The sequence below is a fragment of the Rhinolophus sinicus genome, chromosome 4 (genome assembly GCF_057876585.1).
Source record: "Rhinolophus sinicus isolate RSI-liver-muscle chromosome 4, RSI-T2T, whole genome shotgun sequence".
Lineage (NCBI taxonomy): Eukaryota > Metazoa > Chordata > Mammalia > Chiroptera > Rhinolophidae > Rhinolophus > Rhinolophus sinicus.
Genome location: NC_142504.1, coordinates 88,809,949 through 88,830,498, shown reverse-complemented (window position 1 = coordinate 88,830,498; position 20,550 = coordinate 88,809,949). Strand labels below are relative to the sequence as shown.

General features: G+C 36.2%; 1 protein-coding gene across 3 annotated transcripts in view; it reads right to left on the bottom strand.

The window, feature by feature from the left end:
* The window catches only part of KIAA1328 (KIAA1328 ortholog), a 262,140-nt gene that overhangs the window by 157,720 nt on the left and 83,870 nt on the right, over positions 1-20,550 (bottom strand). For all 3 annotated transcript variants that reach the window (XM_088797967.1, XM_019740831.3, XM_019740832.3), the window contains one exon: positions 8,885-9,012. In XM_088797967.1, coding sequence (XP_088654093.1) covers positions 8,885-9,012 — 128 coding nt within the window. The remainder of the gene's footprint in view (positions 1-8,884; positions 9,013-20,550) is intronic.

Sequence of the window (20,550 nt, the reverse complement as noted above, 5' to 3'; positions counted from 1 at the left end):
TTATTTTGTTGCTAATATGTAGATATACAATTGATTTAAATTTTTTATTGTGGTAAAATACACATGCAATTTACCATCTTAACCGTTTTTAAGTGTACAGTTATGTGTATTAAATATATTCATAAGGTTGTGCGACCATCACCACTATCTATTTTGATACTCTTCATTCTATAAAACTGAAACTATACCCATTAAACAATAACTCCTCATTCTCTACCCCGCAGCCCCGGCAACAACAATTCTACTTTTTGTCTCTTATAATTTTGACTATTGTACATACCTACCTCATCTAAGTGTTATACAATTAATTTTTGTTAATCATTCTTGTATTATTCACTATACTACTATACAGTCTTATTCATGATAGTCACCATGTTGTACATTACACATGAATAAATAATAACGTTTGGTAGAATTCACCAGTGAAGCCATCTGAGCCTAATGTTTTCTTTATGAGACTGCTTTTAGCTACAAATTCCATCACTATTATAGAGCTATTCAGGTTATCTATTTCTTCTAAGTAAGCTTTGGTAGTTTGTGTATTTCAAGGAACTTGTCCTTTATATGTAAAAAGTCAAATTTATCAACGTGAAGTTGTTCGTTATACATCCTTCTTTTCCTTTTAATATCTGTAGAAATTGTAGTAATGTTATGTATCTCTTCTTAATATTGGTTCTTAGCATATTCTCTCTTTTTCCTGACCAGCCTGCCTAAAAGCTTATCGACTTTATGGATCTTTCCAAAGAACCCGGATTTGGTTTCACTGACTTTCACTCTCTAAATTTTTAGTTTTTTATTTCATTGATTTCTGCTCCCATCTGTATTATTTCTTAGTTTCTGCTTCCTTTCAACTTAACTTACTTTCTATAGTTTCTTACAGCAGAAGCTGAGGTCACTGGTTTGAGACCTTTTCTGATTAGTTAGTCCTATATGCTTCTTTCTAAGTTCTCTTTTATCTGCATTCCACAAATTTTGATGTTTTATTTTCATTTAATTCATATCAATATGCTAATTCCCCTTTGATTTCCTCTATGGCCTATGGGTTATTAAGACATTTGTTACTTATTTTCCAAGTATTCTGTGATTTTTACAGATGACCTTCAGTTATTGATTTCTAATTTAATTCCATTGTGGTCAGAGAATACTTTGAATAACATGAATCATTTTTAACTTAGTTTATATCCTGCCATAAAATAAATCACAGTACTATCTTATTAAATGTTCTGTGTAGACTTGAAAAAAATTGTATTAGATTATTGTTGGGTGGGATTTTCCATAAATGTCACATCCAATTGGTTGGCATAATTCCAGTTTTTTACATCTTTACTAATTTTCTTTTTAATCATTCTATCAATTTTTGAAAAAATAATATTAAAATATCCAAGTTAAATGGACCAGGTGTCTATATCTCCTTGTATATAATATTTTGATGCTATTTCGCATATTTTGATGCTGGTACTAAGTGCATAACCATTTAGCATTATTATGTTCTCATGACGAATCAAACACTTTATTATTATGAAGTAGTCTTTTTTTTTCTGGAAGTATTCTTTGCTCTGAAATACACATTGTCTGACATTAACACAGCTACTCCAGCTTTATTTTTATTGATGTTAGTATGGTATCTTTTTTCCATCCTTTTAATCTTGCTATTTGTTTCCAAGTTGTCTCCTTCTGTACTTTGTTTCCTGTTTTTCCCTTCTGCCTTCTTTTGGATTATTTTTCATGATTCCAATCAATTGATCTACTTTGTTGACTTATTAGCTATAACATTTTCTCACATTATTTTGGGGATTGGTTTAGAGTTGATAGCATACTATCTTTACTTATGCTAGTCTACCTTCAGGAGATATACACCACTACAGATATCATCTAAAAAACATACAACAGTATATAAACTAATTATCCTCTCCCAATATTTGTACTTCTGTTACACTTTTGTTTCTACATGTTATAAATCCCATGTATTTTTTTAAAAATTAAATTGTTTTACTCTTAAACAGACTTAAATAATATGATGAAAACATTTGGATTTACTCACATAGCTACTATTTCTAATGTTCACTACTTTATGTAAATCCCTATTTCTCTCTAGTATCATTTATTTCTGTCTGAAAGACTTCCTTTAACATTCTTGTAATGTAAGTTTGTGGGTAAATAATTTTTTGTCTTTATAGTCTGAGAAATTCTTTCATCTCAGTTTTGAAAGATATTTTTGCTCAGTATAAAATTCAAGGTTGACATTTTTTTCTTTCAGTAATTTATTGTTTCACTGTTTTCTCACTTGCATTTTTGACTAAAAATAATCTGCTTTCATTTCTATCTTTATTCCTCTTTAGGTATCATGTTTTCCCCTGGCTGCTTTTAAGAATTTTATTTCATCACTGGTGTGTAGTTTTAAGTAATTTGCATATAATATGCCTTGATACCATTTCCTTCCATTCTTTTAATTCACTGATCTGCTTAGATCCATGGGTTTATAGTTTTCATTAGAATGGAAAAATCAGGGGCCATTATTTCTTCAAATATTTATTTTCTATGACCCCTTCCCATTTGGGAACTCCAATTACACATATTAGGCTACTTGAGGTTGATCTACAGCTGACTTATGCTCTGTTCCTTTTCTCTCTCTCTCTCTCTCTCTCTCTCTCTCTCTCTCTCTCTCTCTCTCTCTCTCTGTGCATTTCATTTTGAATAGTTTCTATTGCTATGTCCTCATTTTAGTAATATTTTCTTTTGCAATGTTAAATTTGTTATTAATCCTTTCTCGTGTATTTTCACCACAGACATTACAGTTTTAGTCTCTAGAAATCTGATTTGAAAAAATTTCAATATACATTGTTTCTACTTAACATGCTCATTTTTCCTCTAACTTTTTGAAAATATGCAATATTGTTAAAATAACTTATTCACTGTCTTTGTCTACTAACTTTATCATTTCTGGGCTGAGTTTGATTGACTTAATCTCATTTTGGGGTCAGATTTTCCTCCTTCTTTACAGGTTTGGAAATTTATTTTTATTTATTTTTAATTTTTATTAAATTTATTGGAGTGACATTGGTTAGTAAAACTATACAGTTTTTAAGTGTACAATTCTATAACTCATCATCTATGTATTGAATTGTGTGTTCACCACCCAGAGTCGGTTCTCCTTCCATCACCATATCGTATTTGACTCCCTTTACCCTCTTCTACCACACCCCTCCCCTCTTACCCTCTGGTAATAACCATTAAACTGTTGTCTGTGTGAGTTTTTGTTTGTTTGTTTGTTGCTTTAAGTTTTATATCCCACATATCAGTGAAATCATATGGTTCTCGACTTTTTCTGTCTGACTTATTTTACTTAGCAGGATAATCTCAAGATCTATCCATGTTGTCACAAATGGCAGTATTTCACCTTTTCTTATGGCTGAGTAATATTCCATTGTGTATATGTACCACATCTTCTTTATCCAATCATCTGCCAAAGGACATTTTGTTTGTTTCCATGTCTTGGCCACTGTGAATAATGCTTTAGTGAACATACGGGTACAGATAAATGTTTTCAGGGTACCTTTTAGTCTAGGATTGATTTTGCCCTCTACTGAGGTAATACCTTCTAAGTACTATATCTGATACCAATCTGGTTGGTAAGAACAGGATCTATTCCCAGCCTATGTAAGTTCCAAGGACTGTGTCCTTTTTTGGTACTTCTCTCCCTCAGACACAGTAAGTATTCTCATACTTATGCATTGATCATTACCTAATTTAAAACTCGAGAGAGTCCTTCTGCTGATCTCTGGGCATACCCTCCTATTGCAGCTCTCTCCTCTCTGGTTTTCTGCCCTGCAATCTCATACTACTTTGGCTTCTTCAAGCTTCCATCTCCATCTTCTCACCTCAAGGAGACTACCAGTCTCTACTTGGTCTCCACCTCTCTGTTTCACCAGTTGGAATCACTCTCTAAGTAGCATCCTCAGGTAATTGTATGGCTCAGGTAGTTTGCTTCTCCTCTTTCAGAGACCACTCTCTTTCAGTGTCTGATGTTCAATACATTGAAAACCTTTTTATAATATAATCTGTCCAGTTTTTTATTTGTTTAGGTAGGTGCATATATCTAGTCACAGTTAGTCTATCTTATCTGGAAGTGGAAGTCCTGGAAGATCTTTAAAGCCGGAATGAAAATAGGTTTTGTGCCAACTCGGATGACATGGCTATTGGAACTGTGATAACGATGATAAGATCATCTCTCTGTGACAGGTAAATAGCAGGATGTACACCAGCTGTTTACTTGCAACTCTGAATTGCATCAGAGTAGATCCTAAAATCCTAAGACTATGACAGCGAATAAGGCAAATGACTCTCAGCTAAAGAGAAATCAAGGAGAAAAAAAAGGCTGAGATTGCAGCCTCAAGATTGTGTGACACTGAGTAATGGCAATAGAAGTAATAAGAGATATTTAAATAATTTTTGTATACTATCACAGGTGAAGACCTTTATTTTGGATGTCTTCAATGTGCAAGTGATAGTAAACAATGTAAGCATCTATGAATGAGTAAAGGACTGATAGGACGGTGGAAAGAAAAGCCAGAGAGAGAGTTTAGAACTTGAAAAGTATCTAGACACTTGGAGGGAAATGAGAAGCTAAAGAAGAATGAAAGGGAAAAAAAGAAACAAGAGGAAATAATGAGCAGTAACAGAAAAGGTTTAGCAAGGTACCAGAGAGAAATAATACTGATAAAAGAGAACAATCCAAATCAGAATAGCAGAGATTCATTAATATCCACTGCCTATGGCTAAAAGTGATGATGATTTTCTCTACTTTATAGAAAAGGGAGAAATCATAAGATTCCAAATCTACCTTTGTACATTTACTTACCAAAAAAAAAAAAATGAACAGCTAAGACAAATAATAAGGTAGGCTTACATACCAATGTTTTAGAAGTACACGGGAGAAGCTACTCAAAATGTTGTCTAGGCTTTATCTTAATATAGGGAGTACTGAGGAAACACTACAACATTTCTAAAATGGTACAGCCTATCAAATAAGGCTGAAATAGAAGTTACAATCATCATAGTTTGAGGTTACATTGTTTAAGGTTCACAAAAAAGAAAGAGCATTCAATTATGATGAGAAAAGCTATATTCTAAAATGTACATTGGTCAAAACTATGGTTACTAGATCCTCCCACGTCCAAGACCAAGGTTATATATACTAAGTACTGTTTCTTACGATAGGAAATGGAGTAATAGACACACATCAGTGAAATATCTCAATTTAATAGAACTGAAAAACCCTTCTAGAATCCCAAACTGATGGTTGGGTGGGGTTGTGGAGTGTGGGCTGGGTGAAAACGGGAAGGCATTAAGAAGTACAAATTGGTAGTTAGAAAACAGTCACAGGGATGTAAAGTACAGCATAGGGAACACAGTCAACAATATTGTAATAACTATGTATAGTGTCCAGTGGGTACTAGACTAAACGGGGGGGGGGGTGTCACTTCATAAATAACATACTCATAAATGTCTAACCACTATGCTGTACTCCTGACACTAATATAAAACAATATTGAATGTCACCTATAATTGAAAAAAACCCCCACAAAAAACAAACAAACAAACAAAAAAACCCTTTCTAGAATCCACAATGAAAAACTTGAAATGCTGAATGAATTCCAAAATGAATGTAAAATGTATTTATTTTTGAAGCAAAGTAAGAAAGAGAATAGGGAAAAAAAAACCAAGGAAAAAATTCACCTTGTAAATGGAGCAATTTCTTTTCAAGGAAATGGCAGAAGTCGAAAAAGAAAATCATAAGCCAGGGTATTCTTCTGAAGAACTGTGGATTTAATAAAACTAAGAGCAAAAGCTATAATACGCAATTTGAGCCAGATGGCAACCAACAAAGTCTCTCAAAGTCAAATGAATGCCTCATGAAGAATGAACTGCTGCTATCTCCATAACAACATCTGGAGATGAGCTTTTTTAAAAACAAAACAAAACAAAAAAAAACTTATTTTGAGAGCAAATAAAATTTTATGTTTATCTGACATTGTGTCTACTCATCGGAAAAGCAAACAGAGTTTCCTACCATCTCAACTATATTTGTGCTCTGATAGTCAAAAACCTGTACATCAGATTAAGAGCCAAGAAGGATTAGTCGTAGAAACAAAGACATCTAAAGCGAGTATTTTTTAGCTATCTCAAGTTTTTCTTGTTTTCTTTTCTTCAAGAAACTATGGAGTGAGACTGATTGGGTTCATATCTTGGCTGTGCCAACCTCCTAGCAGTATGACCTGGGTAAGCTGCTCATTCTCTTAGGGGTTCCTCCTCTGCAAAACAGGGATAATACCCTCACTGGGTTACTGTAAGGACTAAATGATTTAATATATGTTTATTGTAAGGACTAAATGATTTAATATATGTTTATTGTAAGGACTAAATGATTTAATATATGTTAAGAGCTTAGAACACTACTTGGCGCACCATACTATATAAATATTTGTTAAATAAAAATTAAAAACTATCTGTTAAGCCAAACCCTATATTAGACGTTGAGTGTACAAAGACCAACACATCATGATGCCTATTTCCAAAAAAGCTGGGAGAGGGAGATGGATGAATAAACAGTCATTTAAAAAGAACAAGAAAGTTGTTGTCATAGAGATGAGCACAGTCCACTTCTGAGCACATGAAGAGGACATTTAACTTAACCACGTGCTCATTCAGGCTGAGTCTTCACAATGATGCCCGTGCTGACAAGAAGCAGACGTGTTGGCTAAATGTACTCAGTTGCCATAAGGAAAGAAGAGAAGATGCTTACCTTTGCTCAGCGAAGAGAAGCCTGTCACAAAGAACAAATCAGGTAACATCGGAAACCAGGTGACAATCTCTACTTGGTATTCAAAATGAAACTTATTTTCCCTCTCGAGTTTCAAATGGCAGAGCCTACAAGTGGCCTTTATCTTTCAATTTCATTTTCATTGTATACAAGATATAATTTAAAACTTGACCATCAGGTACTCCTTAAAAACATGGTTTTAAAAGTTTCGCATTATTAAGTCAAAATGAAAATTAAAAGTATCTCTTTTAGAGGGTATAATGTCTCCACACACTTGGCCAACATTTTCATTCTAGTATTTGTGGGGTTTTTTTGTTTGTTTGTTTTGTTTTTTTAAGTTTTGCCCCTCAGAGTTAAGATTAAGGAAGGCAGTGTTAACATGATCTGTCTCTAGTGAAACCTCCAAGAATCACTGCCTTAAACAAAACACTAATACCTGAGAAACTTTTCTTTTCTCCTAATTTCAGAAGTAGATAGGAAAAGGGTTAGGCCTCCATATCTAGATGTCTTTAGAGTCTCCTAGTGATGATTTCTTTGACTCTCAGTCTATATCCTTAAGGTCATATGACTCCATACTGGCCATTTACAGGCCCCTCTGCCTCCCCTCCCATTACCTTGACAATAGGCTGCCCTTCATTCTTTCATTTTTGTGCCCTCTAACACACCTATGTCGTACAGAGGAAGGGAGTAAAAATGCAAAAACAAAGGTCGAGAGTCTGATCTTCATGCTACAGTTTTCTCTAGCCCACTCAAGAAAGCAACAGGCAAAGACACCTTAAATACTGCCTGCCCTGTTTTTCAAAGTGGCAGGAAAAATCTAGATAAACAATCAAGATTAACTGCCACCTTCCTCTGCATCATTTTATAGCCTAGGTTTTCAGAAAAACAGAAGAAAATATTTAAAATTAGAATACAAATAAACCATTTATCCTTCAGCCATTTTTTATAAGTGTTGTGACTTCAAAAAAAAAAAGCATATGTTTAAAGAAATCTAGGTTTTACCACATTCCGGCATAATTATTTCTTTTTTTAAAAAAAAAACTTTTCCATATGTCCAAACTTTAGGTTCAAAACTGGTTTTCTTGGCCCAAACTCTTAACCCATCTGAGACAGTTGTTCCTAGTTTGAACAGGACTGGTGTTCTTTAGAAGGGTCGCAAAAACCGTTCCGGACCTGACACAATTCAAAGGGGGAGGCTAACACGTTAGTACATTATCCATACTTTAATATTTAATATGAATGACTTTCACCCTACTACACAGTTTTTTTCTAAAATACTTTAACATATAAGGCTTGTCTTCATCAATCAGAAGATTTAAACTCATGTGGATATGAAAATGACATCAAGTATCACTTGTTAGAGGGCAAGAATTAAGTCTTTAAAGCTTGTCTCACATCACAACTGGCAGGGTTCTGAACATTCATTTAATTATATAATATATACCATTTGGTGATACCTTTGTAAATGTTTATCTCCAAACACTCTCATATGTCTGTATATAATTAATACATACATACATACATACATATATATATATATATATATATATATATATATATATATATATATATATGTGTGTGTGTGTATATATACATATATATACACACCAACATAAAATCATGCAAACTGTTCCAATTTTATCCAATTAAAACTTTTGTAAGTTACCCCGTCACTTTTATTACTCTAAAAATGTAAACATGAGTTATGAAAGGCTTATTAGTGTTTTCCATATGGACAATGAGTAACAAACAGCCCACCTGATCTTCATTAAGCGACAGAGCATTGAGTTTTCTTTAACTTTCCTGCTGTGCTTTCATACAACCAGGAGCTTCCCCACTGACCCACAGCCTGCTTAGAGAAATCAGTCCTGACCTCTGGGCCCCAGGAACAGGAGAAGACAAGGAAAGAGGGGAAATAATAGACACCGCTGCATCACATGCTGTACTTGCATGTTTTTAGACAATATTATATGCTGTGAGACAATTAAAGAAAAAGGCAAATGACTCTTTTGACGTCTTGCTGATCCATGAAAGACAAGAAAAGGTAAGAATAAAGATGCTTACCTGTTGTTCCTGCATTCTAGCAGCACCAAGTTCTGAGAGCGACATGGTGAGCTTCTCCTGCTGTTCTGATAGGTATTTTTGATAAAGACTTAGAAGTTCTTGGCATTCTCTATACTGGAGCTGAAGAGGTAAGATTGCAAATTAAGGGAAAAAACCTAGTAAGTAGATTCAAACTGCATCCATGAGTGCTGCTTTTCTGATTCCAATGGGCAAAACAGAGACAGAAATGCAACCACATTTGGTGAGAGTGCAGGTAAATGTAGTCTTTAGATGAACACAGTACATGTATCCTCCCCAAAATCATGAAACAATTCACAAAGAGTAGCAATGGACATTCCATTTGAAGAGAAATTTCTCTCTTGAATCTTTAAATTTGAAAAAATAAACGCAGATACAAACACATGCAAAGGTATATGCCACACCATATATAAAAGTAACAGAAAATGGATAACTGACCTAAACGTAAGAGCTAAAACATAAAACTAAGAAAAGTAAATCTGTGATCGTGGATTTGGCAATGGTCACTTAAAAACACAGCAACCAAAGAATAATTTAAAAATTTGACTTCAAAATTAAAAACTTTGTGCTTCCAAGCACACTATTATGAAAAGACAACCTCCGGAAAGAGAGAAAATATTTGCAACTAATATATACAATAAGGGACTAGTATCCAGAATATATGAAGACCTTACACGAGTCAACAATAAAAAACTGGTAATCCAGTGAAAAATGGGCAAATAACTTAAATAGACATTTCCCAAAAGAACGTATATAAATGGCCAAACAGCACAAGAAAAGATGTTCAACATCATTAGCCAATAGGGAAATGCAAATCAAAACCACCATGAGATACAACTTTGCAACTACTAAGATGGCTATAATCAAAAAGACTGACAATTATAATACACATTGAAAATAATATGGAGACATTAGGACCCTCCTATGTAGCTGATGAGAATGTAAACTGGTGATGCTGCTTTGGAAAATAATTTTGTAGTGCCTCAAAAAGTTAGACATAGAGTTACCATATGATGCAGCAATTCCACTCCTAGGTATATCCCGAGAGAACTGATAATCCATGTCCACACAAAACCTGTGCATGCGGATGAGGGTGTATTCAGAGCAGCATTATTCACAACAGCGAAAACAACCTAAATGTCCACCAAGTAATAAATGTATAAACAAAATATGGTATATCTATACAAGAGAATATTATTCATCCACAAAAAGAAACAAGGTATTGTTACATGCTACAGTATGGATGGACCTTGAATACATTAAGCTAAAGAAGCCAACACACACAACAAAAAGAAGCCAACACAAAATACTACATATATGATTTCATGTATATGAAACTGTTGTTATTCTTTTTATTTGTTTGAAATACCTCTTCCAATGAACCAAGGGGAAAAGACTCAGTATACCAGATCACACATAAGAGCTACATTCACCCACATTCACTTTCTGTCCTCTTCTCCAATTTCCTTAAGGACTTACTAGATGAGAAAAGCTGAAGGAAAAGAAAAAGGAATGTCCAGGATAGGCAAATCCATAGACGCAGAAAGTGCATTAGTGGCTGAGGGGCTGAGGGAGGTAAACAGGGAGCAACTGCTAATGGTTATGGGTTTTATGGGGGAGGTAATGCATGTGCTCTGGAATTAGATGTTATCCTTGCACCTTTAGAAATACACTCAAAGCCATTGCAACATGTACTTCAAAAGGATGCATTTTATTATATGTGGACTATATCTCAGTAAAGCTGTTATCAAACAAAAAAAGCAGGGTAGAAGGGTAAAAATAATTACTGCCTAATTTGCATAGAAAGCTCTAAAGGGATATAATTAGATTTTTGTCTTGTTTGTTTGGTTTTGCATAATGTTAGTTAAGTCAGTGTTTCATTAATAAAACCATCATCATGAAATTTTCTGCCGTGTGCCTCCTTACATGTTTTTACAGTCTAGTATGAAGAACATAGCAGCCTAACCTGGGGTACCCTATCCCACAGCTCCTCAAACTTGCAAAGTGCTCAAAATGAAGATAATAAGTGGAAAAGGTCATCTAACTGTGTAGATCAGGTGTCTGGGAGACACTTCTATCCAAGAGGGAGTTCGGCTCCTCAATTCTCATTGTGGTAATTTCCTCTCCAGGCCCATTTTTCTCTCCGATCATTTCTGAATGTCCCCCTTACACTTAACTATGTAAGCTGTTGGTATAAAAAATACTGCCCAATGAGATTCTTCTCTATAAATACGTTTACAAGAGGTCATTATGATTAAGGTGGGACTAATGTTGCTTAAATGTCAAAAATGGTGATTGGTTTCAGTATTCTGTAACATTTTCATAACCTAATCATTGCTTTTGGGCAGATTCCTGTTCTAATAACCTTTGTCAATCATGACTGCATAAATAACCATTTGCTTCGTTATTCTCATTATTAACCTTTAACAAGAAAAGGAGCCAGAGATGGCTTGTAGAAGAAGAGCTGGCTCATAATGAAAGGAGAGGTCACTAAGCCCAAAGAATACATTAATTAGAGGAGCTTATTGAATACTCAGCATCTCAAAATCAATGACAACAATAGGATGAACAGTGGTCTAAACAAACTAACAAGTTTTCAAAGTCAACCTATATCAGATGAGGCTGGTTTTACATTTCCACGGTTTTTGTCCGCAAGCTCCAAAAGACAGCAATGATTTGTGGTAGTCCCAAGAGTCTCGGCCAGCTATGATGTATATAAAAAGAATTTTTTTATTCTAGTTGTTACCATAGACAGTAATGTTTATAGTAGGTGAACATATTAGCCTGGATGCAGAATATGAATTTTACTCTTAAAGAAGCTAGCACAATTACACAGCCTAAGAGTTAAATGTCAGCATTTGAAAACAAATTACAGGCATACCCTGTTTTATTGCACTTCACTTTATTGCACATTTTACAAAGTGAATTTTTGTGGCAGCCCTGCCTTGAGCAAGTCTATTGGAGACATTTTTTTCCAACAGTATTTATTCACTTCGTGTCTGTGTCACATTTTGGTAATTCTCACAATATTTTAAACATTTTCTATTTTCTTTCTTACTATATTTGTTTGGTGATCTGTGATCAGTGATCTTTGATGTTACTGTTGTAATTGTTTTGGGGGCACCATGAACCGTGCATATAAGAAGGCACTCAACCAATAAACGCATGGGTTCTGAGCGCTCCACTGATGGGCCATTCTACCTGTCTCTCTCTCTCTCTCTCTCTCTCTCTCTCTCTCTCTCTCTCTCTCTCTCTCTCTCTCTCTCCTCAGCTTGAGGAGCCTGTCTCGCTCACCCTGAGACAAAACAATATTGAAATTAGGCCAATTAATAACCTTATAATGGCCTGTGAGTGTTCAAGTGAAAGAAAAACTTGCTCATTTCTCACTTTAAATCAAAAACTAGAAATGACTCAGCTTAGGAAGCATGTGGAAAGTCGAGACAGGCTGAAAGCTAGGCAGTTTGCACCAGTTAGTCAAGTTGTGAATGCAAAGAAAAAGTTCCTGGAGGAAACTACAAGTGTTACTATAGTGAACACAGGAATGATGAGAAAGGGAAGCAGGCTTATTGCTGAGACGGAGAAAGTTTCAGCGGTCGGGATAGAAGCCGAGCCAGCCACAAAACTCCCTTAAGCCGAAGCCTAACTCAGAGCAGGACCCTAACGCTCTTTCATCCTATGAAGGCTGAGAGAGGTGAGGAAGCTGCAGAAGAAAAATCTGAAATTAGAAGAGGTTGGTTCATGAAATTTAAGGAAAGAAGGTATAACTGTATAGGCAAATTCATTTAAATACACATTATGTGGCAGAATATAAAAACTGGCAGTCATATCTTTATCAATTTCTTATGTCTGACTTGATTCACCAAATTTTGAAATGCCCCCCTTTTCCTGGAAAATCCAAAATACGTGTCCAGGGAAAATGGTATGTTTCCTTTCTCCCAGCATAATGAAACTTCACCTTTCTATCTGAAGAGAGATTTTTGTTAGGAAAATATGAGGAAGATGTCCTCTTCACTGATTTGGGGGAGGGAGTGTAGTAAGACATTTCACACAGTTCTGGCCAACTGACAGGAAAAAATGCAACCAATGTAGAAAATGGAACCTAAGGGATGGTGTTCACCAAACCACGTGACTCTACCACACCGGTGTAAGTACCCTGGTGTTATCCGACTGAGGGGCTGCCCAACCATCATTTAAGAATTGAGAGAAATAGCAGTCATCACAACCTCATCAAAGAAAAAAAATTCATAATAATGCAAATTAAATAAGCAAGATCACATCAAAACCTAACCATCAAATCAATTAGCTGAAATGGCTACTGGAAAAGGTCATTTTGCAAAACTTAAAGCCTTAATTCCAAAATGCATTACAGTCGTACCTCTTATCTATGGGTTTGCTTTCCGTGGTTACCCACTGTGAACCACATTCCAAAAATATTAAATGGAAAATTCCAGAAATAAACAATTCCTAAGTTTTCAATTGGGCACCATTCTCACGCCATCCCACCCGGATGTGAATCATCCCTCTGTCCAGACTCTACTCTCTGCACACACTACACACCATTAGTCACTGAGCAGACAGCTCAGTTATCAGATCTACTGTCCCAGTATCGCAGTGACCAAGTCACCCTTATTTTACTTAATAAATGGCTCCAAAGCACAAAAGAGGCAATGCCGACAATTCAAATATGCCAAAGAGAAGCCCTAAGTGCTTCCTTTAAGTGAAAAGGTGAGTACAGTGCAATAAGATATTTTGAGAAAGGCCACATTCACAAAACTTTATTATAGCACATTGTTATAATTGTTCTATTGTATTATTGTTCTTAATCTCTTATTGTACCTAGTTTATAAATTAAACTTTGTTATAGGTATGTACGTATAGGAAAAAAACATAGTACATGTAGGGTTCAGTACTATCTGAGGTTTCAGACATTCACTGGGGGGTCTTGGAACATATCCCCATGAATAGGGGGGGACGACTGTATATATAGAAAAATAAAACTAAAGATCAAAGCAGAAGGAATAGTGAGATGAAAGAATAAAAACTGTGTGAGAGAGAAAGACCAGCGGTGGCGGAAGGCCAGGAAGACAGGACATACTACTATTCCAGTAGGCTGCCCAAGCAGAAAGTGGTGGTCCCAAGCTGGTGAATTCCTCTGGTGAAGCAGGGATCAGCCCCCCACCCCGCCCCACCCTTGCATCAGATATCTGGCAAGCTTGGATCTGGTACTTAGCAATCACGATTTTATATAGAGCCAGATGAGGGAGGTCTTCCAAGATGAGTAAGTTCTGGAGAACTTAAGGTATAACCCGGTGACTATAGTTACCAATTCTGCACTGTATACGTGAAAGTTGCTAAGGTTATAAATCTTCAGTGTTTTTACCACATACAGGTAACTATGTGAGGTAATGGATCTTATAACTAACATTACTGTGGTAATAACTTCACAATGTATACATGTATCAAATCATCACACTGTACACCTTAAACTGACACAATGTTGGATGTCAAAAATCTCTCAAAGCAGGGGGAAAATCAAGAGGCTTAGAGAAGGAGATGTAAAAAATAAAGCTAATATGTTCTAGGAGAGATATTTAAACACAGGATACAGAGCAGTGGAGATTTTTTTTAAAAAATGGAGGTGGGTGGTCACTTTGACTACACTGGGAGGAAGTCAGAAAAAGCTCCAGAGAAAAATGTGGCCCCAGAGATGAATTTTGGAAACAGACTATATAGACGCACTGGGTGGGTAGGGTGGGGGATGCCCTCAGCTGGAAGATCATCAGAAATGATACAGATACGCACAATAAGGGAACCAGCAGTGCAGAAGGGATGGTTCACTGGTCAGCATGAGAAGGGAGAATGAATGAAGAGGCTGCAGAGATAAACAGGGGCCAGATCTTGAATGTTATACTAAGTTTTTTGGATTTTATTTCTATATTGATGTCTTACAAACAATTTGTACTTTATAGACACCTTTGGAAGGAATGTGAAGGATGGATTGGAGGGTTTAAGACTAGAACAAAGCAACAAGTTAGAAAATCGCTACCACAGTCTAAGTGAGAGATGAGGAAGTAACAGGGTAGGACTTAGGGGGAAAGGGTTTGAAAAGGGAAGTTTAAGACACTGTCAACTTATAAATTGGTGACAAGATGTACAACCAGATGCACAGTTCCATTCACCAAGACAGAATGCAGAATAAAGAAAAGGTTTGGGGGAACGAGGTGCAGCTTTAGACACACTGAGTTGGAGGAGCTGGGGGAGCACTTAGTGGAGACGGCCAATAGGGCACTTGGATCCCTGGGCCTGGAATTCAGAAAAGAAGTCTCAGTAGAAAGAAATTTGGGAGTTAATCACTTTATATGCGGTGGCTGAAGACATGAGAGTGTGTAACACTGTCCAAGGAGTGTGGTGTTTCCTTTGTCCGGTCTTTCATTCATTCAACAGATCAGCTCCATAAGGGCAGGAATATTGGTATGTTTTGTTTACTGCTGAATTCCTTAGCCTACGTAATAAGTGCTCCATAAATAGTTATTAAATAAACAGATTTACTGAGTACAGTAACGTGTGTGCTAGATGCAAGACTACAATGTTGAACACGACTAAGTCCTGCAGTGAGCTCACCATCCAGCAATCAGGGCAAGGACTCAAACACATATTTGCAATAACGTATGATGAAAATAACGGCAGAACATTACGTAGTGCTACGCCAGCACTTTCTAAGGGCACCTAAATGACTGAGGAACCAGGGAAAGCCTCTTGGAGAATAAATGTTCAAACTGAGAGACGAGGGCCAATGTAACAACAACATGTAAAGGGTAGGCAAAGAAAAAGGGATCGATAAAAAGATGTCGTCAACTCTGTTCAATGCTGCACAGATCACACCAGTTAAAGACTGAGAGGTGAGGCGGCTACTGGTGATCTTTGCCAAAATGCCAGGGTGACATTACTTAGGTGTTCACCATTTCCCCCCCGCTGTTCTGGTACATGAGAGTTATGCTATTTTCACATCAAAGAGAAAAGCTCCTGGACAGCAAGAGATGTTTTATTCAGGGTCACCTTGAGATAAAAACAGCTGACCATGAGGCTGCAACGCTAAAGCAATCCATTAGTCATAGACTCCCAGGGAAATACAGAACTCCAAGATTTTCACCATGGCCGGTGTTCCCTTCACTCTCAACACCTACATACTATGTAATATATAAGATATAAAGACAGTATACACTATGTATTCTGCTTAGAATGTTTTGCCTGCCCCTAACGCTACAGAATTCTTCCTCATCCTTTCCAACTTAGCTTTTATGTCATCTCTTCCTCTAAGCTTTCACTGCCCTCCCAGGTAGAGTAAGCACCTTTATTATAGTAAACAGAATATAGCTAAAATTATTTTATTGTATTACTATCACCTGAAGTGGCCTGTGTGATTCTGGAAATCACAGTATATTAATCTTCGTTTCTGTAAAGTATACAGCAGGCACTTCAAAAATGTTAGGGGAATGAATAAAGGAATACAAGTAAAGGAGCGCCTATTGAATTTCATGTGAGCTTTGAGTTTAGGATTGAAACAAACCATAGACAGACAATGTGCTCTTTAAACTAACAAAGAAGATGGCTAAAACTACTGATTCATTACAAATTTTAAATTGTTCCAACCTCACAAGATCTTCCCATCTGAAGCAAATATGTTTCCAACCATGCCACATTTCTTACCTCACAATCATTTCCTTTTCTCTCCTTCCAAAAAACCGTACATGTTTTCTGACATACACACTGAGGTCCAAATTACATATCTAGCTTAGAACTCAATGACAATACATGCAACTGAAAATGAATTGTTGGTAAAACAAACCTGATACCAAGATGAACTGATTAGTACAGATAGATGAGAATTTCATATGAATGTTTACACCCTTTTTATTACCTTGTGCTGGAGTACAACCCACTGACACAAGCCTGAAATTTTCCCGTTAATTTAAAGAGAAATTTATGGCAAATTCAGGGCAAGGCCACAGTGTTTTTCAATTTCCTAATGACAGTAATCTTTGGGGAGGGGAAGAAGTCTCTAAAACAAACGGGAAAACTCAATGTTCTGGACACATACAAAGTGAAACAAGAGTCAAATGCCTCACCCAGTTTCTTCTGGACTCTACTCAGTCTGAACAACAGCAACAAAAATATGAACCATAAAAAGATATCTGGTTAGAGTAATTAATTAGCTTTTTTAGAGTTTTCTAAGCATTATAGTTCCTACCTTGTTTCTTGCAGAGTCACAAAACAAGATGGGGAAGAAACAGACTTGGAACTAAGATTATTTAGATTTGTCTTTTGCACAGATCAATAGACCCAGAGATTTTTCAGGAAACCAACTACACAATAAAGACCCAAGATTTATTTCTCCAACTTTAAAGGTAAGGACACTTATTGAAACATTCATATGCAGAGATCCTAAAACGTAGGCTATCAATGTGCCAGACTGATCAGAATTTTGATTTCTCCATAATTTGCTTTTCACAATAATCTATAGATACACATTTCAAGCATTCCTGGCAGACATTAAAGACAAGGTCACGAAAACACTTCTATTGAAAACTATGCATTTTCTCTTGTTTCTAACCTGCTTAAAAATTTATCTTATTTAAAGGTTCCATATTTCAGCTAGGCCCGAAGGAGAAGTATTTTCTCCATTCAGAAGACTGCTTTAAATCAATTCAGCCTTTTCTGAGTTACAGGAACTAGCTTAAATTGTAGGGGGGAAAAGGCTGTGATCATACCCTGCCCCAACCAGAAGTTACTGTATAAGGTGAACTGCAGGAATAATGACTCACACTTGAAAATTTCCAATTTCAAATGGGTAAATTCGTGCCAGTATAGACCACCGAAGACAGTCTGCGCACTAAGCTCTCTCGACTCTGAAAGGCCCATAAGTGAAGTTGTGTGTGTAACGCTTTGTGAAACAGAGCTAAACATACCACGCTGGGGCCTACCAGCTCCAGCCAGGACACACAGGCTAAAGGCTTCTTAGAAAGTGGTCATTTCATTCTGCTCCCTATGTTTAGGCAGAAGAGCTGTGTTCTTGTCATTACATTAAAACTCTCCGTGAACTATCAATATCAATATATATGATACCTCCCTCACTTCATACCCCTATATTTGTCTACTAGCAACTATTTATGCTGCTATGTAAGACCATTCATTTCTGAGTGGAAATGTAAACTGAATTAAAGAGGTCTCTTAATCTTCTCTTTGCCAAACTAATTAATCCAATGGCATTACGCTTTCCTCATATAGTTCATCTTCTGGCTCTTATAATTTTTGTGCTTGTCATTTCTGCCTTCTTCAGAGTCCTCATTAGAGTTCTCTTATTACAGTCAGATACCACCATTACCTATTGTACAATGAAATGCTTATCACCAGGAATAGGTAGGTATATGAATGAGAGTATCTGAGGGTGACTCAGTATAACCTCTACTTATCGTACTTAATTCTCCGCAAAAGAAACAAAAACACGTACTACTATTGGTCTCATTTTACAAGTAAACCTGCAGCACAGAATGGTTCACAACTTACCCAAGTTTACTTTGCCAGTGAGCTGAGTTTTGGAGTAAAGCTCTAGAACCACTAAAGATCAGTGTTTCTTAAAAAGTAATGTACCCAGGAATCCTGTGCGACTCCTGTTAGACAGCAGATATTGATTCCGTAGATCTGAGGTAGGGCCTAAGACACTGCATTTCTAACAGGCTTCTGAGTGGGACCACAATCATCTTTGAGTGTGCCTAGCATCTCTAAGTATTCCCCTGCTCTGCGTGTGGGGGAGGAAGCCCACCCTCCTGCTTCAGGTTGAAGTATAACACATTATCAGACTCCTTTGCGTCCTCCCTTTATTCCATCCTTAGAGTATGATGTTGTTTTTTCTCTCTTTTGGTCACCTGTTTTTGTTTTGGGAAGAAGCATATAAAAAAATAAAATATGCAATGTGAAATAACCATTTTCTTCTTTAGAAGGGAAGCGATACTCTAGATTTTCAGAGCAATATAACATTTCTATTGTGGCTGACTATTGAAGTAATAACAATTAGCAAATATTACCTGTAGGGCTTCAGAATTTATATGGGGGGAAGAGTCCACGGGGAAAAAAAAGACACACACAAAAAACATGTTTTTTTTTCTCTTGCACTTCCAAATAGCTATCCATCCTCTACCTTGCCCAAGCGTAAGTGTACAGTATAATTTCTGACATCAGTTTAACACTGCCAGACCATTCCCGCTAGCTATGGCCTTAGGGAACAGTATTCTCAGAGTTGCATGCACCTTTTAATGCAGTATAAAAATTTGACCCAATATAATTCTCAGTAAAAATCAAACAATTTCCATAAAATAGTATTTATAACTAGAGTGAAAAAGGAGAGATCTTATAGAATGGTATCACATCTAACATTTTAAGGTTAAATTAGAAAAAAATAGTAGGAATATCTCATTTCTTGCCTCTTTGAAAATGACTGAGGCTACTGCTCACAAATGTAAATTATTGCTCAGAGAAGAATTAAGTAACTCCTATGTGCAGGTTTATTATCTAAACTCAGCAAATGCTGCAAAGACTGAAGGTAATAAAGCATTTTATGAATAACTTCACTTCACTGGTTCCTAATATAATTGAACTTATGTGGACTGTTTAGCAGAATGATATTTAAAAAACTGCTAAAAACCCAGATTATTTGCTTGACCCTCCACTAAAGAAATGTTATAGAGAAATAGCCCAAAACAGTCAAGGAGAAAAGTTTTACAGTGTCATTAAAATCACGGAGTTAGATTTTTGCTTTACTATTTTAACATTATTGACTCCTAAATAAATTAATCCAAGAGGCCACATTTAAAAGAGCAATCCCTGAGACCTAGGTTTTTATGTATATATGCTTAACAAAAGAGAATTGGATCTACCATAAAATTCAAAAGTAATGAACAGAATAGTTAAAGCCAATGATTTGTATTTTATTTTTCTGCTTTAAGCAATTCCACTAGGAAGCAGAAAATTTCTATATTTAGTCTTTGATTTTTCTTGAAAAAATCAGTCTTAGTTAGCTAAGTAAGTTCACCCATGTCTGCACTGGGAGAAGGAAAAATAGTCTCTTTTGGACTAAGATAAGACCTCTACATACAATAGAATGTGTTCAGAAAATTGAGTATTAGTAGCCAGAAAAAAAAATTTTTTAAAAGTAAAATAAGTACAATGGGATTTCTGGTTCCAGACAAGATGCAGTAAACATAATTTCCCCGTATCCTCTCACTAAATACAGTTGAAAGCCCTGGACATTATACATAAAACAAATATAAGACTCTGAAAGGTGGGGAGAAGGTGGTAGACTGGCTGGGGCCTTGGAACCTGGAGACAATACAGTGCTGAGTTGCCTAGTTTTGTTTTTGCCTCATATACCCTGCAATGGGTGTTGGGAGAAATCAACAATCCAGAAATGCAAATGGACACACATACAAAAATCCAAAAGCAGCCTGTTCTCACTAGCCAATAGAAAAGGAAAGGGGACCCTGCCTAGCAAAACAGAAAACTTTTGGACAAGAACTGCCTTACTCTAGGCAAACACGACAGAAAACACTGCAATCCCAGCCCCACCCCCATCAGCAAACGCTGTTAGGAGCCTA